The sequence below is a fragment of the Ambystoma mexicanum genome, chromosome 8 (genome assembly GCF_040938575.1).
Source record: "Ambystoma mexicanum isolate Mex_15411 chromosome 8, UKY_AmexF1_1, whole genome shotgun sequence".
Taxonomy (NCBI): domain Eukaryota; kingdom Metazoa; phylum Chordata; class Amphibia; order Caudata; family Ambystomatidae; genus Ambystoma; species Ambystoma mexicanum.
Window position 1 is genome coordinate 1121787024 of NC_090929.1, and position 25214 is coordinate 1121812237.

Below are 25214 nucleotides of genomic sequence, written 5' to 3' on the forward strand. Positions count from 1 at the left end.
AAATACCACCAGGCTGCACCCAGACATTTTTACAGGAAGAAGAGAAAAAAAAAAACATTGTACATTTTTGCAATGACTATGTCCTGAATGCAAAGCTTCGATGCATTGAACAACCGCCTGAGTCATGTGGCATGCTTCCTTTCAAATTACAGATGCTGTAACAGTTGGTAGCACTACATGGTGTTGCACAAGTACACAACAGAAAAGATACACATTGCAATATCATGTAACCGAAGAAGTGGAAAGAGCCTACAAGGATTCCTTATGGTAAATCAGGACAGCATTATCACTCTTAGCACTTAAGGGGTTAATATGTCAAACCCTAAAGCAATGGGTCATGTTCTGTGTTCTCAGGGATCAGTGGTCAACATGCAGCATACAATTACAAAATGGTGGTAGCAGAGGTTTCACCTGTATCAAAATCAGCATTTAGATGGAAAGTGTTTTATCGTGGAAGACTACTGAATTTTCGTAACATATTTTTTTTAGAAGTCACTTCTATTTCTTTTTTTTTTTTAAAAAAACATCAGGATTTATCCAGCCCCATTTTAAAATATGCCAATCTCATGATGTGTTGTCTTTGATATTCCAGAGCCCAGGTCCTGTGTTTTGTCTTACAAGGTTGATTGGCCCTTGCCAAAGGGCGTCCAGGTTCGCATCATGTTGTTCCATGTCTACAGGTGCCCCATTAGTTCCACACGCGCAGCCCACAGCAAGAACCCTTTGATTTAGTCTACAGGAAGTTAGTCGGGTGGAGCAAACCCTTTCAGAGAAATATCATATTGGCCACACAGGAACTCACTGGCCATTGCCTTGAAACAAATCTTGCAGTAACATTAAATACAGATCCCAATGGACGGAGGGCACATTTTTAAGCTCCATGAAGATATTGTTTCCTCCATAGATGAAGAGTGTCACTGTTCTAAGGAGGTCTTTGGGGATGCACTGTTAATTTTTATGAGCAGAGCAAATTGGAGATTAGTGGTTTGAGCTTTTTTTGCCACACGATCCTTCAACAAGAGATTTTTTTTAATCAAGCCAGAAGCTGAGAGATTTAAATGATGAAGCCTGATTTGGTAAGTCCCCTGGAGCCAACAGAGAAACCCAAGAATGAACCGTCTCATCCTTGTTTGGTGCAGTGAACAGGATGAACTCTGTCTTGGAATAATTGAATTTAAGATTAGCAGCCGCCACCTGGTCTTTGATCTCAGATATACAGGTTTTTAATCCCATAATATCAACGAGTGATGACAACCAGGTGAAAAGATGCGTGTCGTCTGTGGTTGAGGTGGACTTCTGAAGAACGACTTTCATGTTGAGGCCACTAGTGTGGTGCTCATCTCCACATCATCAGATACAGTAATGAACCCTTGTTTCAACAGTTGGAATTTCCTGTCTACTGCCACCAGCTTGGAGAAGGGACAATACTGCGAAAGTCTGGGCCATAGGGAACTGAGAGTCCCTCTTCTGTCCAGGAACATCCTCAGAATCTAGGAAAATAGCCTGCACATCAAGTGGACATCAGAGTAGAAGGCATGAGCTCCAAGGAGCAAGTAACCCTGGGAAATTGTCATCAAATTGATCAGGTAAAGGTAGGCAAGCAGAAGGGCCCTGTTGTCTGTAGACATTCGTGGGATTGTTGGTAACAGCTCTGACTCTGTCACAGACCAGGATCCAGAAATATGTGGCAGAGTTGCGGCCAAAGAGCAGTCAGCCTTCTGATGAAAGTTCTTCTGTGGGGCTAAAAGGGCTGCCTATCCCTGTGGGAAAGATGGAGGTAGTTGTGGAAATCTCACTTTATGACAGGATGGACCTACCAATCGTGCAACATTTTCTTATAGGCCGAGGTCCTGGTCATGCCAAGATCTGGCAGCGTCAGATAGAGCCCAAATCATGAGGGACTTTACAAGCAGGCCATTGCCCAAATAAAGGTAAAGGCGAAGCGAGCAGTGGGTTGAAGACTTTTGGGAGGAAAGTGGCCTCAGAGTGAGCTTGAGCACTAAGGATATGGGACCTACAGGAGGCTGGATGCATCATGGAAACAAAGGCAATTTCTAATGCAGTTTGGGCACAAAGTCCCATTGCCGGGGCATCTTGAGGGGAGTGGATTAGCCATCCCCTTATATTTACGGGCACGGCAGAGAAGTAAATATTGGGTGGTATTGCAAGATCTGCCTGACTTGCCAGTGGTCTGGTGAAGTCAGGAGGTCCAACACAAACTCCTCTTATGCAACTGGCAGGGGTGTGTGCGCGAGCCCTAGAAATTGTGGATATTGACATGGTCAGACCACTGGACTTGATGACTCCCGGGGGGAGGGAGGAGGAGAATACATGTATCCAATGTATGGATCCCAAACCCATGTACCCTGAGACAGTGTCTCCTGGGAACATGGACGCCCAAGTGACTGCTAAGTGCATGATTGCAGTCTTTTTTCATGTTGGTTTTCCTGAGGAAGTAGTTTCATAATGGTCGTAGGATCAACTTCCTCCTGACATAAATAAAAGCCACTATGAAAGAATGTGGACGGGAACCGCACATTCCTCCAAGGCTACCACTCTAGCCCATCTTGTTAGTGTATCATTTCAAGGAGAGTTTGAAAGCATGTTGACGGATGTCGAAATGTCCCATAGAAGGGAATGGAATATCTCCTGCAATGCTAGCTCTTTGCTTACAGAGAGAGGGACCTCGGGAAAGGCGTCCCGAGGTCCTTTTAACTTTTTTTTTTTTTACCGCCTGTGCACTGTCACCTCTCCATAAGTCCAGGGGCTTGGGAAGGAAACCCCCTGTCTCCCACACAATGCGGTTGACTATGCGTTGGACTTCTGGAAAAGGGCAGCTGACTTCATTCCATAGCTGATGTTGATCTCTGGCCAGCCAATTACTGATCCAGGAATCGGAGGATCACAAGGTAATCGTAAATTGCTATTGTTCCTTTGTTTGTGTTCTGGCGCAACCTGAACACACAAAAAACTGTAAAGACCCGAACAGTGAATGCCTGAACCATCTCTCCACAGGAGTACGTTTGTTATGAAGACCTTTCCAGCATTACTGACAGCATAGGCCTCCCCTGGGGCTGGCACTGATGCAGCAATGAACAGGGATCCCCAATGCTATTCAAGTTTGCACTTTGTAGCCGCACTTTTCTGGTCAGGACATGTTAACGGTTATACCTGTGGACTTCTAGTTTTCTTAGGGCATTGCTATTACTACTGTGCACATTAGTTTCTGTTGCATTCATTGAGTGATTACAGAACTATCACCATGTAAGTGAGCACTGTTCTATCCCATATTGGGTGTCACCCCACACAGTGCCCCTAAGGGTAGGCCTTGATTACTCGATGGCATCGGCCATGAGTGAGCCATGTGGATTCCCGGCAGGGTTGCCCAACTCCAGGCCGCGAGGTCCGAGATACTGACTGGTTTTTAGGATACCCCTCCTTCATATTCATGAGATAAATTTGCATACAAGGATTCCGGATGCACGCACATTTTCCCTCATGAATATTAATAAGGGATATCCTGAAAACCCATCAGGCACTTGCCAACTGCTACAGTGGTGATTGGGTGCAGTACAAAGGCCTAGCAACATAACAGAACGAGTCTATTGTTGAGAACCTGTTAGACTATTTAGGACACAGTGCCCAGCCCTTGTATGGCAGAAGGTCCCGCAGGGCTGCCTAGAACTGCTTGCTTCCCCCACTTAACCCAGGGCTCGGATACACATTTGGACTGTTTGCAGTTTTGTTTCTGTGTTGTTTAGACGTGTGTCTATTTCTCTGCATGTGTGCGTGTGGATGTGCGCTTTTCAGAATTTGGGTTTGTACCTGGATAGGTGTGTTTATAGCCGTGTCCATGTGTACAGGTGGTTCGATAGCTCAGCAAGTTAGGTGCTTGCTTCAGACTTTTGAGTGTAACCTACATCCTACCGAACGTGATACATTAAGTGGCAAGATATTGGGTGATGAAAATACCTAGTATGATAGCGCTTAGAAGGCAGAAGAATCCGACATGTAGTGTTATTTAAAACGCATCTTTGTTATACTCGTAGCTGTTTATTTCTTTGCCTATATGAGTGCCTGATTGTGTTAGTAGCCATGTATCTTTCTACGGCAGTATAGTTGTGTGCTCGACTGAACTTGCAAAGTGAACGCAAGAGACACACGCCAGACTTTAGCAATCGCCAGAGCGTAACAATACATGACATAACTTAACGCAACATCAGCCTTTCTGTGGGTCCCAGTGCACCCGCTTATCTGTTGCATCCGAGCGACAGGATGGAGTTTTGATCCATTTTATATTGATTTAAACAAAAAATGTGTTAAAATCATCTATGGAACTTTATAAAGAAACTTTTTCAGAGACAATCTGGATATTCGACAAGTGTAACACGTCGTTCTTTCCCACGCCATGGTTTCGCATCCACACCAGTCTGTGCGTGTCCCTATGTATGTCACTCTTGCCACTCGCCCCCACTCCCCCCTGGGTTTGTCTCCACACTAGTCTGTGCCTGTCCGTCTCTCTGTCCCTCTCCCCCCCCTCCACCCCTGGGTTCACCGCCACACTAGCCTGTGCCTGTCCGTCTCTCTGTTCCTCTCCCCCCCCTACACCCCTGGGTTCACCGCCACACTAGTCTGTGCCTGTCCGTCTCTCTGCCCCCCCCCCCCCCCCCAGGGTTCGCCTCCACACTAGTCTGTGCGTGGCCCGTCTCTCTGTCCCTCTCGCCACTCTCCCCACGCCCTCAGGGTTCGCCTCCACACTAGTCTGTGCGTGTCCGTCTCTCTGTCCCTCTCGCCACTCTCCCGCCCCCCAGGGTTCGCCTCCACACTAGTCTGTGTGCGAACCATGCCTCTGTCCCTCTCGTCACTCCCCGCCCCCAAGGGATCGTCTCCACACGAGTCTGTGGGTGGCACGTCTCTCTGTCCCTCTCACCACTCCCCCGCCCTCCTGTGCGTGTCCGTCTCTCTGTGCCTCTCGCCATTCCCCCCACGCCCTCAGGGTTCGCCGCCACGCTAGTCTGTGCGCGTCCTGTCTCCCTGTCCCTCTCGCCACTCCCCCCTCCCATCCAGGCCTCTGCACATGGGGCCCCTGGCCTGCCGGCTGCCGCTTCTGCTGGTGGCTGTTTGTAATGTGAGCCCATGAATATTAGATGTTATTGATATATAAATATTGCTCTGTTCTGTCCACAGCTGGAGGCCCTGGAGGCGGTCTTCGCCCAGACTCACTATCCAGATGTCTTTACGAGGGAGGAGCTGGCCATGAAGATCAGCCTGACGGAGGCCCGCGTGCAGGTATTTCTTTTTTATTTATTTATTTGTATAAATATTACATTATATATAAATATTATATATTATAAATATGTTTATAGTACAGCAGCACGGGGGTCTTCAGTATGGGGGCGGGGTGGGAGTGGACGGTTGGCGGCACCAGCAACCCCTCTGCCCTAAGTCTATTTACATGGGGGGCTTTTCACATCCCGACCAAATATGCACAGGCTGGGGGCACTTCAAACCCCAATAAAGATGGGTTCTGCGATGAGAGGGGGAACACGCCACAGCACCTGTAACCCCAATAACTATTTGCACGACGCGGGGCTTAACATTCATTGACCATTGAGGAATTCACATGGTGGTGTGGGCAAATCACACCCCCAAAAGCCTGGTATCTGCAGTGGAAAAAACAATCCCAGCCCCTCTACCCCATTAACTCTTTATTTGAGGGTAGGTCAGAGCATATTACAATATATTCAACTGGTCGTGAAACTGCAAAGACACTGACTTCTACAATCGAGGAAACCTCCACATCCCTCGAGCCATCCTCTTCATTCCCCTTTTCTTATGTAAATTGTTCTACATGCCGATTTTCTGGTTTGATTCATGTTTACTGTTATTGCTTCTACTGTTCCATGTTTAACATGTTCTTGTTGTTAAGTGTAAAGCGCCTTGGATTAAGGAGCTGTATAAAACAATAAATACAAACACAAACATAATGGGACGCATTATAACCTATGTAACTGTTTATATGGCGGGGAACATTTTAACCCATAAACTATTTACATGGTAGTGCTCATCATAACCACAGAATGATTTAAAAGGCGAGCACATTATATATAACTCGTTATACTATTTGCATGGTGAGGGAATCATACCCAACCACCTGTGTCTGTGCATTGCGGAGAACACACCACAACTCCATTAGTCCTGAAGAACTATTTATATGGGGAGGTTATGCAGGGCACGTAATTACCCATGCATACAATAACAACCCTGCACTGTGTATTGGGGCGGACCACATCACAATCTCCCTACCCACATTAGCTCTTTATATAGCACCCTAGAATAGTCAGATGGGGGGACCTCCTGATCACCTCATTAGCACCCTGTTGGGGGAGCCAGCCAATCAGGTGGGTAGGAATACAGGCTTGAACTGGCAGTGAAAGCCAGCGTTCCATGCCACCTGACGGCCGGCTCCCCCGACTAATATCTTCCCCCACCCTCTGTCCCCTTCTTAAATTTTTTAATTCCGCTCCCCTTTTACCCGATTTCGGCTGCGGCAGCCCTTGCCGCCAATCTTCCCTTTCCATGGTGACCAGACTGTATTTTCAGTCATTGAATGGGACGTGGGAGGCATCCCGTTCAATGACAGAAAATACTTTTTTAGCACCCAAGAATACCGCTTTGGTAACCCGGGGTGCTAATGGCCTTAAGCCCCTGTTCCAAGTGCTAGAACGGGGGTAACGGCCCGGAACACGTCATTAATGGCCCTCACGACTTGGGCTGCTGGAGCGTTACCACCGTTCCAGCCCTTGTAACTGGGGCTTAATGCCACATTACTACCCTACCTATCCTCGTGTGGGTGTGTAATACGATCACCTCCCCCGACTCCCCAAACAAGACCCTCATTACGAGTTTGGCAGTAACCCGCCAGTGGTATCGGTGGGTTGACGCCAAACTCGTAACACTGTTCCGCTGCCTGATATCCTGGTGCCACTGGGACATTCCTTGGCTTCCCGGGATGTTAGGCGGCAAAAAGTGTAAGTCCCATTCCCGTGGGAATGGGGACACGGAAGCACCGGCACCATTGCTAATGGTGCCGGTGCTTACGTGAAAACCATGCCTGGAGGGGCCGGTGCCCCCGGCAAGTAAGACCTGCCGGGAGCAATGGCCCCTGCAGGCATAGTTGTAGTCAGGCAGTCCAGATAGAGGGCTGGTACGTTGCTACCGGTACCCTTATTGCCTGATCGCCAGACTTAGAATGAGGCCCATAGTGTCGGATCACAATTATTCTTCCCTTTGTGGGGATTGGTGGAAGGGAAGCAGGTCAGAACCCCTAAACCAATCATTGTAGGTGGGATGCATAGCCTCTCTCAACTATTCAAAAGAATATCACATCATAAACCACCTGAACTATTCACTTGGAGTGGTGACCATCATGCCGCACAAAACGAATCATACGTGTGGCGCGTTATAACTTCCATGAAATATTCACATGAGTGTGGGGTATCCTAACCTCAACAGCTATTTGCTTGAGTGTGCGGAGTATGAGGGCTGTGCTGGAGAAGAACACAGCAAATTAGACCGTACAGGTTACCATGGGCCTTTCACAAAGAACATGACGAGCCTTAACTATTCACACATGAGTTACACATCATAGCCCCACCTGCTGAACTAGTTACATGAGGCAGATCACATAGCCCTCACTCGAATTAGTCACATACGTGGGCACATGAACCACCTCCAGCTGAAGCTTCTTTCCTTTTCAGAGACACTGTCATTGACACTTCACCCCAAACTCGTCACACCAGGGACACATTTTCTCATAACTATTCACAAGGTGGGTGGGGAAGAAGATCAACACCCCCCATCATCTGACAAACAAATAGGAATGGAAGTTTACCATAAATCCCATGGACTCTTCACGTGGGAAACAATTGAAAAGTATAGTGTGCTGCCAGTATTACTGTGTGTAATTCAATGCCATGGAATGTTAGCAGTAGTGGAACCCTGAGTTCCCCCCGTGTTCCAGGGATGGCAGTTGGGACATTCAGGATGGGAGACCTAGCTCGAAGGATGCTTTTCCCTGACCTCTCTCCCTCCTTCATACTTCACACCCTGCCACATAATAAAGCTTCATCTCCTTCCATGCTCATCAGCTCCTGCTTGCTTCCTGCATCATACCCGTGATACCTGTGAACCCAGAGACTGCAAAAACCCAACACACTTTCACAGGAGTGGGAACATATTCTACCCCCTGTTTTTTGTAATGGGGCAACCTCCACTTGTACAACATGGGGGGCACGCCAACACTTCCCTAGGATTTTCACATGGAGGAGAGCAATACAAAGTCACTCATGTTGTCCATTGTTCCCATGGGGGGTTCCCCAGAGCCCCACTCTGAATTATTATTATCAATAATTATTAACAGCTGGAGTGCAATATAACCCCACTAAATCTCAAATGTGTAATAATACAAAAAGATAGGATGTCTAATATTCAGGGCTTCCAAAGACAAGTGAGTCAATGAACAATGAGGGCACGGGACTTTTTACCTTCAAAATAGCTTTGTCCGCAAGTACAGGCACTGCGCTCTGACTCATCACAATATATTCTAATCCAGGCTCGGGGACACACAGCACCCACAGAAGGCACTGGCATCTTCTCAATGAGATTCTCAAGGTATCCATTTGCTTTCAGGTACACAAACCGATCGTGTGCAAAAAATGAAACATCGTTCCAGTTCGCAAGGAGGCCAGGGCTCTCAAAATGGAAATAGGACTACCTAGCTTGCCTACGCCATTATTTAATCTGAAAAGTGTCATTTCTGTGAATTTACAAGTGACAGACACCAGGTAGCCACAATCTAGACTGCAAAGTGGCGAGAAAATAAACGTCTGTTACTTTCTACATTGTGTTCTGCACCCACGCATTCCTCCCTGAATGGATGCGGATGCAACACCCCGGGGTGGTGCTAGAGCATTCCAAGATGGCTGTATATTTGGATGTGCATGCATTCTCTGAAATTGCAGGCATTGTGCAATTTGCTTCTGTGCAAGCAAAATCCATGCACAATCCACTCAGTAGCACAACAGAGATGGCGGTGATGGTGGCTGCCATTGCATCTATGGCTGTCGGCATCCCAGATGTCTCTGTGCGAATATCGAAGCACTGCAATGACCATGATGGACGTCAAAGACTCTCTTCCAAAAATGTCTGATGAAGGCCATCCAGGTGGGTTGATGCTTCTGGATCTCTCAGCGGCATTTGACAACCTCAGCTACAGTTTGAGGGTGTCCGCTGTAGCTTCCGAGACCCCTGTTGATTGGTTTAAATTCATTTGTTTTTTAACACCATCAGGAGAAGGCTGAAGTTGAGCTCCTGACATGTGGTGCTCCACAGGGTTCGTGTATCTCACCTTTGTTTTTTAACATATATGTAAAACTAACTTGGGAGTCATCATCCAGAATCATGCGGATTACAACCAGATTGTTTTCCAACTGTCGGGATCCTATATTGACATGGTTTCTTTTTTTCAATCCACATTTCAGGTCATTTCAAGTTGGGTGTCATCAAACTGCCTAGGCATCAAACAATGAAATGTTGTTTTTTCTCTTTCTCATGTACATAGGAAAGAGTTACCAAGCTCTGCAGATCTCTCTGGGCCGAACTGCAATATTCAAGTTTTAGACCAGGGGAAATCATTGGGTATGATTTTTGACCCCTCAGTGTCTTTTGTCCCACGAATCAATAGTTTAGCAATCTCCTTCCACTACTACATAATGATCTTAAAACAGCTTCGACCACTGATTTCTCAAGCTGATTGTGCCACACTGCCATGGGCTACAATTGGGGCTAAAGTGGACTGCTGAAACTCAGTCTATGCAGGATTAACAAAACAGTCCATTCAGTGTCTTCAGATCCTTCAAAATTCCACAGTTGGAGTTGTGACATATAGCAGTAAACAAGCTCATATGTCCCCGGTACGGAAAACGCTCCACTGGTTGCCCATACGCACAAGAATTACATTGAAACTTCTAACCATAATTCAGAAGATTCTATACGTCTCCGCCCCCTCTATAGCAGCCCAAAGTTTGCTTGGCTTTTCTCCAACAGCCTACACGCCATTCAGATCTTCAGATTCTTGGTACCTGGGCTGGTCAGTTTCAGGGCCTTTGAAAGATCTAGTGCAATTACCAGTATTATAGTATGGAATAACCTTCTGCTGGGTATCAAGGAAATGACTGCCTTCCTGGATGTTAAGAAAGAGACTGAAAACTGAAGTGTTTCATTCCCACTGATATCTCCTCCCATGATGCCCATGGTCGGTCGAACTCTGAGACTCCCTTGGGTAGTAGCAGCTGTCCCTGTAACCCAAATAGAAATAGAAATATGAGGACAGCAATCAACACCCCACATTTACCACATACGTGCCTTGCAGAACACAGGAACTTGGGATTCATTGTGCACATGAATTGAATCATTGATCCGTCTTTGCCATGTGCAGAGACAGATCAGAGTGGCTGATTAGAGGTGAACCGTCCAGTGGTGTCGGTGGTACTGTATCCTGCAGTCAAACCACTTAGGTACACAATGGCACTAAACTAGGCTGACACACTTATGCCTAGAAGAACTTACATCACGTTCTTTGGAAATGAACATGACACCGAAGCCAGAGGAGGTGGAAAAAGATTACTAAATATTAGAGCGATGTCAAGTGGATCACTCCTTTGCATGCTGTTGAACGTGAACTTAATAGGGATCATAAAATGCATACGTTGCTTGGACGCAGTTCCTGTTATCACTTTTTAACATTTGGCATTTCTGCCAGTGTCCCAGTAATACTTGGTCTATCATCTTGTACAGAGTTATTATTTTGCACTGTCAAGTATTTTTTTTTGTTAGAAACAATATGCAAACCTTTTTCAAGGAGGTCACATATGATCATGTCCCTTTTGCAGTTCGGTGTTTGTATTGTTCAGATAGATTTTTCAATTTACGGCATATCATTTTGCGCACACTACAGTAAAAACGCTCATTACAAGGGACCACATTTGATTTTGCACATGCTGGCTATGTTTTATTTTCTTCTTTCTAGCTACACATTTCACCTTTCTATTCATACTTTTCTCATTTTTATTTCATAATGGTATGCTGTATTATCTTCTTGCCGGTTGTATCAATTTTAGGCTGACTGCAACATGCTACTTGAAATGAGACTAATTGCATAAGGCAGATATATTTTAGGGCTAAAAGCAGGAGGATTCCATAGGAATCCATTGTAAATGCTGCCTTGCATCCATAAAGGGCAGGGTGCATTTACACTTGTTGCACTATGCAAAAAGGAAGGTGAAAAGGCAATTTTCCCTGTTTTTGCTCCGTTTTTCATTTGCACTTTGTAATACAAATGATGACAATTGCATGGAGGGGCAACCATCGATTGTCAACTGACTCCAAGACCTGGGCTCGGACGGCACCTCCCCAAAACGCCATATTCATCTGTTGGAGACCCAATGGACCCACATTTGCATCAAGTAATCATTCCAAGATGACATTTTACATAGACGCAATACCCTGGTTGCCTCTGCGTCTATTCAGGACATGCCCCCCAGCAGTCTTCCACTCTAGCCCTGGCAATCTGGCTAAGGATTTGAAAGATCCCCCAGCCATCACTACATGGATGCCCTGCAAGGCATGAGTGAAACAGCCAATTCCACTCTCGCTTTGTACTGTATTATGTTTCCTTGCATGTTTTAAAACCCATTATAATATTGATGGTGTTTGGTAATCATGCCCCAATGCTCCAATTTCAAGGATGTCAATTGCACCACACAGATGATTTCAAATGAGGGTGAAATGTGCATCCTTGAGAGTTGTCTGTCTTGGGCTGATAAAGCTATGTATACAAAATGCATGCCATTGTAAAACAGTGATAATTTACACATATGTTGCAAAAGTGCAAGCTTTGCATTTAACTGCTGCATACCCACAGTGGTTTGCTGGCTGTCTCTTTGGAACTGGATGGAGGAAAACTACCAGGGATGGCTACTAGGTGGTGCTGTGACATGTGAGGCTTGGTAACTGAAATGGTGTAATCTAGTCTCACACGCTCTACCGAAAGTGGCTGAAAGCAACCACCAATGAAAACACAATCCCTATCTAGCTTGTTAGGAACACAAGCATAATGATGAAACGTAACCACTCACAACAGCATTCCTAGCACTGGGTTCAGAACTGTGTAAATACAGTCCCCCATCGTTATCAATGTTTAGGACCTTGCATTAATCCAGAAAGATAGCTCAGTGAGTGAACCACATACTGCTGTACTTAGTGATCAGCTCGTAGGCCTGAGGAGTTGAGTCCAGGCAGTACACCCAGAACCGTGTCCTCAAGTGCCAAAGGAAGATTTCCCCTGGGGTGCAAGAGAGTTCTGCTCTCTCCAGTTAATATGCAGAGATGGAGTGTGAGATATAACGTATGTTAGGTTGTGCAATGTTTCTTGTCATTTGTAGTGTGCTTGTGTGACAAATCAACTTCCGGGTCACCAGTGGTCCAGGGATGAATATCGGTTTCTAAACCATCAATCAGCTCCACACCTCTAGTACACCAGAAGGGATCCGAACAGATTGGAAACATAAGAAAATTATAATCCTCTGTCGTCAATTTTGGTAACATGTCCGAAAGGTCGTGGATTGTTGGTTAGTTGCAACACAGCAAATATACAATTAATACCCAATGATAAAAGGGACTTTCCAGTCAATGTTGTATAAAACTATCAGCTTTGTTATTATCACAACAGACAGTTCTAGCACACTACAAAATACAACCCACCTTGTAAAGAAATGCAGCGGACAAACAGTTTCAAAGAAGGAGAGGGATGCACTCTGGATAGTGACAGTTGGGTAGTCGGTATAGTAATTAATCACAATATTTCAAGGATACTTGGTTTCAATACAAAGGGAACAAGGGGTCATAAAATGTCACTGGGGGCCTCCGGAGAAGGACCAGGGGGATAGAACCCTAATGTACCTCGTGTTTGTAGAAGTTGTTGGTGCTTGGCAGTGTAGAATCGGTTTCAGGGCACTTTGCAGCTTCTGCGACATAGCTGAAGACTGGAGATAACTGCGGCTATCAGGCGGCAGACAGTTCAGCGAGCGAGGCTGGATGGATGCTGCAGGCTGGCCTACACCATGGCTCAGGGTCAGGAATTGTTGTCTCAGTGCTGGTCGGCGGTTCTGAACCACTGGTCGAGGCGTCTCGTATGGCTTTAGTGACTTCGGCATACCAACAGTCAGAGGTACAGTCGGTTGCAGCTTGAGGGGCTCGACTGGCTTGAAAATGTCCTTTAAGGCGGACGATGGTTGATGCTTGTTGGTGCACTCCTCCTAGCTTCTTCACTGGGCTTGTGTCGTCCTTTAAGGCAGACAACCTAAAGCTGAGGAGAATGTTGCAGGCAGCCTTGTCCTTGGTTTGGCTCAGAGACTCTGGCACTTCCCACCTCGGAAGCTTGCTGCAGACCCTAGCATGGTACAATGTGTGCTGGATTGGTAACGGTTCTGGAGCTGCTGGAGGGTTCTCTGGATTCAGTATCCCCCTCTGTTCCCTGGGAGATGTTCAGGGGAGGGATCTTGTATCCCTCTTGGAGGTCCTGGCCTTTCTTCACTGGCGGAAGATGTAAGGCACACTGTAAGTTCAGCCAGGGTCCAATGCTGTGCTCTTCTTTCCTGCTTCTGGTGAAGCCTTCAGATGATCTTCCCAAAAGAGGGGCTAGACCCTCTTTTAAAGCCAAATCGAGCACCACAGAGATTGGTGTACGCTAAACCCACCATAATGAACCAATCTTGGGTGCCCACCAACAATCTCCTGTATGCATGAGGTCATATCCAGAGTGCTTTGCAACAGAAAAGGTTAAGGGGTCGAAACATGTAATACTAAGTCCCCACCCATCTTCCTGTCTGTTGTGGATCAAATGGTCTCTCTGGTCAATGGAGCTCTCTGTGGTTTGTGATTAAAGCGACAGGTCTCCCTTGAAGCTGGGGGGGCCAGACTTTCTGATGCGGACCATCCACATTCTTGTACCTTCTGAATTGGGTCCATCTGCGTGGATGACTAGTGTAATACACGGAGTTCAGACATGATATTTCACTGTGAAAGCGATACTGAGGGTGTGTGCTGGCTTCAGGCTGACACAGTGCATCTCAAAGGTTGTTGGGGTTTCCTCTCTCCTTTGTTAGCCTCTGCAGCAAGGCCCCATGTGGGCCTGTTTGAAGTATACTCTATTAGCATGTTAATTATGTTAATTGCTACCACCATCTACAGAGCTAAACAAAAGGAAAGGGTGGGTCCATGGAGCCTTTGTGAGTTATTTAGACAGTCCATGGCAGGAGGAAGGTTTTGTTCCCCTCCCTTTCTGGCTGTCATATCCCAACTAAATATGACAGGGGGGACTGAGCCTGTAGGCTGTGTCCACCCAGACTATAGGGGTCTATGTGTATGTCGTGCAGTGAGCATAGGAAAATGTGTGAGTATTAGCCTCACACATGTTCTGGAGGTTGAGCTACCATCATTCAATTTCCATTAAAATTTGAAAAAAGCCCTAGCGAGCGCACACCCACTGTGCGGGTGGTAAAATTCCTCACAGCTTGTCTGCCTTTGGAATGGCTTGGTGGCACTTTGGCCAGTCTGAGTTTGTAACGTTGCATTGTTCTGTATTTTAGGTCAACCATAGTCTTACACTGTATAATAAATAGCATTGAGTACAACTTTGCAGAATGGCAAATGATTGGCATATTGGCTCTCTCCAAATGAGCATTAAAATAACATGGCATGAAGAATAGCACAACAAATCGGCATAATATAGTAGACTATAATTTGTACGTGTCGGCTTGGTAATGCCGCCGCAGCTGCACGGGGCTGGTTGCAGTGCTGTATGTGGTTGGCTATGTCATTTGCTAGTGACTGGTGTGTATCGATCCCCATGCAAGGCTGAATGACTATGTGCATTTGGCCTTAGACGTCTGCTTGGATTCACAGTAATTTATTGTACTTAGGACCAATGCTATTTGATGGCACTTCCTGTTTAGTCAAGGGCTGAAAGGTTGTGTTTCATCTCTTCCCGGGATATCACTTTGGGGTGGGGTCAAATGACATCACTTCCGGTGATGTCATCAGAGGTCAAGGGTCGTGAGGCGAGGGGTGGGGCACTTTTTTTTTGGGTGACCGGGCCTATTTCTTGACCCAGTCCGACCCTGGCCTGAGTTGGCTTTCCACTGTAAGCAAAGGGTCCCCTCCCACCCCATCATGTTGAAATCACACCCATCATGTTGAAATGGGGCCCCCACACATCTTCAGCCTGGCCTGGCCCCATTCATGTTTCATAATGGACAGAAGCTCCACTATTTGCCCCCCTCCTTACTCTTAATGTCTAATTGCTCCCATTGTAAGGCACTGTTGACACAGAGCAACGTGTTCAGATGCTGAACAGACGCTGGGAGAGCTGCCCTCCTGCCCTGAGCTCCACCTATCACACAGAAGTGTTAACTACTCCGAGCTGCAAAGGCCTTGATGCGGCTGTGGCCAAGCGAAGTCCGGACTTTTCATGTCCCACACACTGTGCGCGCTGAATGCTGGACAGCACCCTTGAATTAGCGAAAGTCCTGCAAAATATGGGACAGGTGGCGACCTTACCTTGAATAAATAACGCGAGACCTGGCAGCGGTGGCCATAGGCATGACACACGTAGCCACGCCCGATTTTGCACACTGCAAGCTGAAATTTGTAGTTTCTTTTTTCCCATTGGAAATATGCGCTCACACGCCCCAGAATGCAATGTGCAGAACTCGGGGCGAGGGGAGGAGTCACGCATGAAATGGGTCCATTTGGTAGCTGCGTAAAGGCGGCTGGCCGGCCTGATGGGGACCCCGAGATCCGACAGAGGGACTGGGAGCTTCAGTGAATAAGGAATGCTGGGAGGCCAGACGGGTGACCGAGAGGTCAGGGAAGACAGGTGGAATATTTCGGGGGTGGCAGAGTTTCAAGAGCAGTGATCAGCTATTTTGATATTCGGGCTGGTATACTGTGTAAAACAATGGGGGCGGAGTGTGTTATGTAACATCGAATTAGCTTAAAATAATATCGTTTTTTGTTTACTCAGATCCGCTGCTGCTGGTCCTCCCATTTCTCCCCAAGGCCCTCAACGTCTCTCTTTCTCCGTATACTTTCTCAGCTGCTCTGGAGGCTCTCCACTTCCTGTCCTCCCCGATTGGACTCGACCCCCTTTTAGTCCATTCGTCTCCCCCTTAATCCTTGCTCTTTCCCACTTCAAGCCCTGCTATTTCGCTAGCCCCTGTTTTCTTCACAGTCTCTCCTTTGCCCGCAGTCTCTGCTTTCTTTCTACCTAAAGCATTTTGAAGCGACCAAAAAGACAGTATTTAGACGGGTAACAAGAAACATATATACATACGTACATACATGCATACATAGTGTTCCTCATCCATCTGCATACTCTCTCTCTTCCAGACTTTCATCCTCTAGTGCGCTGGCTTGCCTTCGGGCCGGAGGCGCGTTATAATTACTCACACATAAACATAAACATGCCTGCTCTTTCCGAGTCCCTGCTTATGAGCACAGGCCTTGCCATAGCCCTCTGCCCTTCTTCGTCCTTGTTCCTGCTACCCCTCGCAGAACTTGATTGCACCCTGCATACTCACTTACTGCCTGCTCAACCGTGCTGCTCATCACTGCTTTGTCCCTGACCCCACTAATTTCACCAGTAAGCCTGTAACTCCAGCTCTCAACCCGCTGCCCTCGCCTCCTCCTCATGCCTGCTCATCTACCCAGACCCTGTTGTTATTTCTCTTCCCCGCTCGCTCTCAGGCCGGCTCATCTCCTGCAGTCCCCGCTCTCCATTCTCTGGCACTGCTCCACTTCCCGGGTTCCTCATTACTCCCTCCGAACGTGTTCATGCTCTCAACATGCAGCCCTGCTTCTCGCGAGCCCCTGATTTTATCCACCAGCCCTTTCCTCCCAGCCAGTCCCTGCTCTCCCCTCTTGTATTCCCCCCTTCCTTGCCCCCTCTTCCTTCTTCACCACCCCACTCCCCTGACTCCGACGCTGAGTGCTCTCCTGGCTGGAGGAGGCAGAGAGAGAGAGAGAGAGATACGATCTGTCACTTTCACGATGCACTTTAATAACATCAACATAATGTGGAATATTAGATTAGGTTGATTAATCGCTCATTCATAATTAACTAGTGATAATGTTCTACACTAATTTGTCCGCGTCTCTAAGGTCCTAAATTACATCAAAGCCAAGCATCAATTTCCAGCTCTGGAGGAACAAACCTGAGCCCCCAATGGCCCTCCCCCCAAACATACACAAACTGCAGATCAGGGCTTCAGGGGTATTAAAGGAGGGATATTCTGAGTATTTTACATACAGTGTTCGGCAATTGGAAACATTTAAAATTTGTAAAATTTGGCGATCAAGTGTTTGGGGGTTTGGGGAGCACAGATGAAAGGATTTGGGGGATCATACATTCAGTGTTCTTAAGAGTAGACATTGGGTGGTTTTGGGACTGTAGATGGATGAGTTTGAGAATGTGGGAATTAGGGGTTTGGAGGTCAGATATTTAGGAATTTGTAGGCATAAGATTTAGGAGTTTTACAAGCATGAATTTGGTTGATTGGGGCTCAAAGATTTCAGGGAATGTGATCATAGAATCACGGAGTTGGGATTAGAGATGATAAGGATTGATGTAAAAATATTTTTGGGATTGCAAATCAGACATTTAGGGGTCTGGGATCAGAGATTTGTGGGTTTTGTAGATCAACAAGAGTGTTAGCGAATCAGTAATTTAATGATTTGAGACACCAAGATTTAAGGGTTTGTTGATCAAAGATTCATAAGTTAGAGGGTTAGAAATGTGTCTGGTTCATAGGATCAATGGGTATGAAGTACATATAGGTGTTGGGTAAATTGTATGGGGACTTCACAATCAAAGATTTAGGGTTTGTGAATTGCAGTGTTTTGGTGATAAGGAAAATTGAAAGGGTTTGATGAAGAAATATTGGAGTCTGCTTTCTATCTATATGAGTTTGGGGATCACAGGATCGGAGTGCTGGGTTTGAGTTTAAAGCTTGTAGCTTGAATACATGGGATTGGGAGCCAGCAATATGAGAGCAGGGCTCAAACATGTAGTTGTTTGTGGATCAGAAATGTATGGATATGTTGAATAAACATTTAGGAGGCTTGTGATCTGAAATGTAGGGTATGGGTATAGAGATATAGCAACTTCATGATACATTATTACGTTATTTGGAGGTGACATTTGGGTGATCGATAATCAGATCTTCTTTTGGATTTTGAGGGTCAGATTTAGGGGTTTGGGCACAATATTGATCTGGATGAAGATCAGAGTTTAAGTGGTTCTGCATTAGATGTAGATATTTGTTGATAAATAATGTATTGTTTCAGTAAATTAGAAGTCTGGGGAAACAATATAGGAAGGTGTGAGTGCGGGACATGTGGTTAATGGTTTCAACTTTAGGATTTGATGTTGGGTTTAAAGGTTTGCTGATCACATTTTAGGGATTGATGGTTTAGAGGTTTAGGCATAACACATTTCAAGATTTGAGAGTTTGAGATTTAGCGGCAGCTTTAGCAGTTTTGGAAATCCCAGATTTAAGGCTTTGGTGAGCGATTTTGGGTGATTGCCGGTTAGACGGTGTGTATTGTTTCATTTTTAGGGATTTAGGGATTTGGAGAAGAGAAATGCAGATTTTGGGGTTTAAGAACAATATTCAGAGATTTCATGGGATTAGACAGCCTGAGACTTGGAATGGCAAAATGCAGATATTTGTTGGAAAGAAAATGTAAAGTTTGTTGGTTTAAAGATTTTTTAGTTTTTCCGGGAGATGAATGCGTATCTTGATTCTCAAATAGATGAACATTCTTCATTCTGGAGTTCACCTGAGATAAAATCTGAGGTTTAAGGAATCAAATATTCACTGATTTAGTGGCTTGCCTTACGATTTATTTTTTAACCCTCAGGGAGGGAATGGAAAATCTGTGGTTTTTATTCTTTTAGTAGTTTATACATTTTCTCCCGGGAGGTGCTTCTTCGGTTCTCACTGTGAGATCAACTGTGGATTTTCAGGTGAGGCTTTAGCATTTGTAGTCAGCTGGAATAAAGGCCCCTTCACCATGCCAGATCAAGCTGCTGCCAGTCACTGAGGGTTTCTGTGATCATACAAAGACACAAAGTGTTCATAAGGGCCAGAAAATGCACATTGGAACAAATCCCACATGCTCCACTCTCTCACTCCCATTTCAACTCATGGTGATCAGTGTTGGATTTCCATGTATTCATAGAATGATGTGCCAGAGGCTTGACCTTTGAACTCCAGTGCAATACTGTAGTGAAGTCTAGTCAAGCATGCAAGGTCTTCCTGGACCCCTGCTTACATATCACAATTATTTATATGATATCATATGTCATTTATAGCATGCCTTTACACATGTTTCCAGGCGCGACAGGACAAGGGAGGGTACAGAGGGAAGACGAGACAAACGATCTTACTAGGCCTTGTGTCAATGAGATCGTGAAAGTGCAGTAACGCAAGGAGCAGAGGAGGGGACAGGAGAAGTGCAAGGGAGAGGGAAAGGGAGAAGTGCGATCAGGGCAGCAATTGCTCTGAGTAAGTGCAGCTAGGGCAGCACAGCTCTGGGTAAGTGCAAGGAGGCAGGGGACTGTAGAGGTTACAGTTACAGCCCCTAGTGTACAACAGGCCTGGAGTCAGTGCGGGGGAGACTGGTCATAAAGGAGCCTGGTACCCAGTGAGACACTGAGGGTATCCAAGCAACCAGTCACTGCAGCAGGCAGGTATGTCAGCAGGGCAGAGAGATAGAGAGAAAAAGCAGAGGATAAAAGGTAAGTTCTGTGCTGCTTCCAGAACCTCAGGTGGTCCGGCCCAAGTTTGAGAGGGCCAGGGAGGCTGTTCCAGAGGAAGGAAAGTGTCTGTCCCCTTCTCTCAGCCTGCCGAAGGGTCTGGCCCTCAGACAGTTGGAGGCAGCAGAGCAAAGGTCTCCAGAAGGAAGGTATTTAGGAAGAGAGTGTTGGATGTAGTGCGGGTCCTGGCTCCAGAAAGCCTTGTGGACGATGCAGAGGGTCTTGAACTTGATCCTTGCAGCCAACGGGAGCCAGTGGAGAGATTTCAGAGCTGGAGAGATACCGTCACTGGGCTTGAGGCCAAGGATAAGTCTTGCAGTCCTGTTCTGGATTAGTTGCAGAGAGTAGAGGATGGCAGATTGAGAAAGAGGCTGTTACAGTAGTCCAACCTCAAGAGAACCAGGTCTTTGGTGACAATTAGATTCTGGGAGAAAGTGAGAAAAGGAAGAGTACCTTTGAGGAGGTGCAGCTGGTAATGTGCCTTCTTGGAAAGGTCCATGATGTGAGGAGAGAAGGAGAAAGTGAAGTCGAAGGAGGCCCCAAGATTTTTTGCCTCACAGGAAGGTGAAGGAAGAGGGCCTATGGAAGGCGGCCAGAGTGAGAGAGGGAAAGCGGGAGCAGGGGTCCCAATGAGAAGGATCTCCATCTTACTGGCATTAAGGCAGAGAAAATTAGAGGCGCACCACTCCTGAATCGTGGATAGACAGTCAGGAATGTGCGAGAGAGGGTAGGAGGCTGTGGGGAGCCTGAAAGAGAGCTCTGTGTCATCTGCATAACACTGAACGTTGGAGCAGAAGGTAGAGATTAGGTGGGCCAAAGGGGCCATATAGAGATTGAAGAGCCAGGGGGAGAGGTTGGAGTCCTGGGGTACACCACATGCAGGTGGTGGAGAGAAAGGATCCAAGTTGGACCTGGGAGGGTCGGTACAGAAGGAAAGAGGTCAGTCACTGCAGGGCCTATTGATGGAAACACTTACAGGAACAATGAGCATTTCTACCCTTTTTCTTTACCTGTCCACCCCTGACATAGGCATTGCACCCAAGTGGCTGGGAGGCTTACACAGCCCTTTTGTTGGGGTGTGCAATGAATGTGCGAGTGTCAGAACAGTGCCTAAGACTAATATATGTATAGCAAGGCTGATTGTTGTTCCTGCATATGTAGACAACCAGTCTTCGTACATGGAATTTTAATCTGTGAATTAAGGCAGGGCTGGTTCTAATAACAAGCAGCTGCCTAGGATGCCACTAGCAAAGGGATTCTACATGGTGGCATTTCTGCCCTATTGCAAAGGAAGGGGTGGCAACCTGAGACTTCTCCTAGTGTGGCATTGATCCTTGACCCTAAATCAAGGGACCTATAAGTAATTAGTGTATTTAGTATCAGAATCCTTTGGCCCCAGTGAAGATGACATTACAGGAAGGCCTGGTATGTATTGTGTCCTCTATGATACAAGGTACTCTGGTTTCTACTGCTTTTTGTATGATAGAGGGTTCTGTTTGGTTATGTGTTTTCTACCTTCAGTATGGCTAAGAGTAAATTTCCCAATGTGTAACCAGACCAAGTTTCTTTTCACATGGTACTGGATGGTTTGGGTTATATTTTGTATGATAGTCTGGTTTCAATTACATCCTGCATTATTGCAATCCTTCTCTACGAGGACATGACTAGCATGTATATATGTCGGGGCCCTTAAAATCAGTCAGGCCTTTGTTTATAATAATAATAATAATAATAATATCTTTAATGTGTTTTAGTTTAAATAATAAACTTTACACATATACATTTTAATAACATTCAAACTAAAATATACAATATAATGCAATAAAAAGATTAAACATCATCCAAAACAATATAAAAAGATGTTTTAAGAATCTACAAATAGGTCAATACAGTACGATTATACTCGAGTATAGTTCATTCATAGACTCTTATGTTATTAGCAATTGTTTATAATACCTAATGTAACTGAATTCAAATCCATCCTCCCCTACTCTACCTCTCACCCCATCTTATCCCCATGCACACCTCTATAGAATGTTCAACTCTTGGCGCTAACACATATGTTCATCTGGCTGGCTAACCCAGCTCTCTCCCACTGGCCGGGGATTGTTTCTTACAAAATGTAGCCGGTGAAAGCCTCCACACTTCAAGGGTCTGCTTGAGCACATCTCAAGCCCATCATGAAACCACATACATCTGGTACCATTCATTGTCTGGTCTAGATATTGCCATCACATAAAAGCTTTGCATTAGTATGAGTTAAAACGCTCCTGAAATGTTCACTTACACCAATCTTTTCTTAATCACAGTTATGAAACATGCCTACCTATTGCTACAAACACCCTCCATTACCATCTTCCCCTCTGAACTTGTTTTGTCTGCTGTCTACCCCTCTTCCCTACCTCCTCTTCCCCCTCATCATCTTCCTTCTTATCCACGGACAAAAGTCTGGAGACACCTGGACAGGGTCACAATACCGCATCTCGAACAAGTCAGGCACTATAAGACCTCTACGGTGGTGATGCGTGCAGTGTAAAATCAGATCACAACATTTGCTGAGGCACAGTCTGTCCTGTTTTAAGTTATGTGTTCGCTGGTGTAGTCTATTCTGGGTGTTGTGCCAGTGGTACAGACAAGGTTGGGTTGAGTGTTCTGTAGTAAAGTAGTTTTGGTCATGTTTCCCTGATGCAGTCTATTCTGGGTGTTGTTCCAGAGGTACAGACTAGTTTGGTTTGAGCGTTCTGTAGTAAAGTCTAGTTTGGCTCATGTTTTCTCTGGTGCAATCTATTCTGGGTGTTGTTCCAGTAGTACAGACTAGTTTGTGTTGAGTGCTCTGTCGTAAAGCCTAGTTTAGATCATGTTTTCTCTGGTGCATTCTATTGTGGGTGTTGTTCCAGTGGTACAGACAGGTTTGGGTTGAGTGTTCTCCGCTAAAGTAGTTTGTGTCATGTTTTCCCTGGTGCTGTCTATTCTGGGTGTTGTTCCAGTGGTACAGACTAATTTGGTTTGAGCGTTCTGTAGTAAAATCTAGTTTGGCTCATGTTTTCTCTGGTTCAATCTATTCTGGGTGTTGTTCCAGTGGTACAGACTAGTTTGGGTTGAGTGTTCTGCAGTAAAGTCTAGTATGGGGCAGATATTCTCTGGTGCAGTCTATTCTGGGTGTTGTTCCAGTGGTACAGACTACTTTGGGTTGAGTGTTTTGTAGTAAAGTCTAGTTTGGGTCATGTTTTCTCTGGTGCAGTCTATTGCTGGTGTTGTTCCAGTGGCACAGACTAGTTTTGGTTGAGTGTTCTGTACTAAAGTAGTTTGGGTCATGTTTTCTCTGGTGGAATATGTTCTGGGTGTTGTTCCACTGGTACAGACTAGCTTGTGTTGAGTGTTCTGTAGTGAAGTCTAGTTTGGGTTATCTTTTCTCTGGTACAGTCTATTCTGTGTGTTGTTCCACTGGTACAGACTAGTTTGTGTTGAGTGGTCTGTAGTAAAGTCTAGTTTGGGTCATGTTTTCTCTGGTGCGGTCTGTTCTGGGTGTTTGGTCCAGTGGTACAGACTAGTTTGGTTGGAGTGTTCTGTAGTAAAGTCTAGTTTCATGTGTTTTCTGGTGCATTCTATTCTGGGTGTTGTTCCACTGGTACAGACTAGTTTGGGTTGAGTGTTCTGTACTAAAGTCTAGTTTGGGTCATGCTTTCTCTGGTACAGTCTATTCTGGGTGTTGTTCCACTGAAACAGACTAGTTTGTGTTGGGTGTTCTGTAGTTAAGTCTAGTTTGTGTCATGTTTTCTCTGGTACAGTCTATTCTGGGTGTTGTTCCACTGGCACAGACTAGTTTGTGCTGAGTGTTCTGTAGTAAAGTCTAGTGTGGGTCACTTTTTATCTGGTGCAGTCTATTCTGAATGTTTGGTCCAGTGGCACAGGCTAGTTTGGGTGGAGTGCTCTGTAGTAAAGTCTAGTTTGGCTCATGTTTTATCTGGTAGCCTATGCTGGGTGTTGTTCCAGTGGTACAGACTAGTTTGGTTTGAGCGTTCCGTAGTAAAGTCTAGTTTGGGTCATGTTTTCTCTGGTACAGTCTATTCTGGGTGTTGTTCCAGTGGTACAGACTAGTTTGTGTTGAGTGTTCTTTAGTGAAGTCTAGTTTGGGTCAGTTTTCTCTGCTGCTGTCTATTGTGGGTGCTGTGTCCATTGGTACAGACTAATTTGGGTTGAGTGTTCTATAGTAAAGTCTAGTTTGGCTCATGTTTTCTCTGGTACAGTCTATTCTGGGTGTTGTTCCAGCAGCACACAGTGGTACAGATTAGTTTGGTTTGAGCGTTCTGTAGTAAAGTCTAGTTTGGGTCATGTTTTCTCTGCTGCTGTCTATTGTGGGTGCTTGGTCCATTGGTACAGACTAGTTAGGGTTGAGTCACGTTCTGTAGTAAAGTCTAGTTTGGCTCATGTTTTCTCTAGTACAGTCTATTCTGGGTGTTTGCTCCAGTGGTACAGACTAGTTTGGTTTGAGCATTCTGTAGTAAAGTCTAGTTTGGCTCATGTTTTCTCTGGTACAGTCTATTCTGGGTGTTGTTCCAGCAGTACAGAGTGGTACAGATTAGTTTGTGTTGAGTGCTGTGTAGGAAAGTCTAGTTTGGCTCATGTTTTCTCTGGTAGAGTCTATTCTGTGTGTTGTTCCAGCAGCACACAGTGGTACAGATTAGTTTGGTTTGAGCATTCTGTAGTAAAGTCTAGTTAGGGTCATGTTTTCTCTGCTGCTGTCTATTGTGGGTGATTGGTCCATTGGTCCAGACTAGTTTGGGTTGAGTGTTCTGTAGTAAAGTCTAGTTTGGCTCATGTTTTCTCTAGTACAGTCTATTCTGTGTGTTTGCTCCAGTGGTCCAGACTAGTTTGGGTTGAGTGTTCTGTAGTAAAGTCTAGTTTGGCTCATGTTTTCTCTGTAGCGGTCTATTCTGGGTGTTTGCTCCAGTGGTACAGACTAGTTTGGTTTGAGCGTTCTGTAGAAAAGTCTAGTTTGGGTCATGTTTTCTCTGCTGCTGTCTATTTGTGGGTGCTTGGTCCATTGGTACAGACTAGTTTGGGTTGAGTCACGTTCTGGGTGTTGTTCCAGCAGTACAGAGTGGTACAGATTAGTTTGTGTTGAGTACTCTGTAGGAAAGTCTAGTTTGGGTCATGTTTTCTCTGGAGCAGTCTGATTTCGATGTACTGATAGCACTGGCTGCCTTGGTTGTGTTTGGTATACTAAGTCTGATTTGTTTTAGTAGGGATTAGTCTGGAGAGTGTTGTGCTTTTC

General features: G+C 45.7%; 1 protein-coding gene across 1 annotated transcript in view; it reads left to right on the forward strand.

Moving 5' to 3' along the window:
* Window positions 1-25214, forward strand: part of DRGX (dorsal root ganglia homeobox) — a 143362-nt gene that overhangs the window by 42296 nt on the left and 75852 nt on the right. Inside the window, exon 4 of the mRNA XM_069612199.1 lies at window positions 5188-5289. Within this exon, the coding sequence (XP_069468300.1) occupies window positions 5188-5289 (102 nt within the window). The remainder of the gene's footprint in view (window positions 1-5187; window positions 5290-25214) is intronic.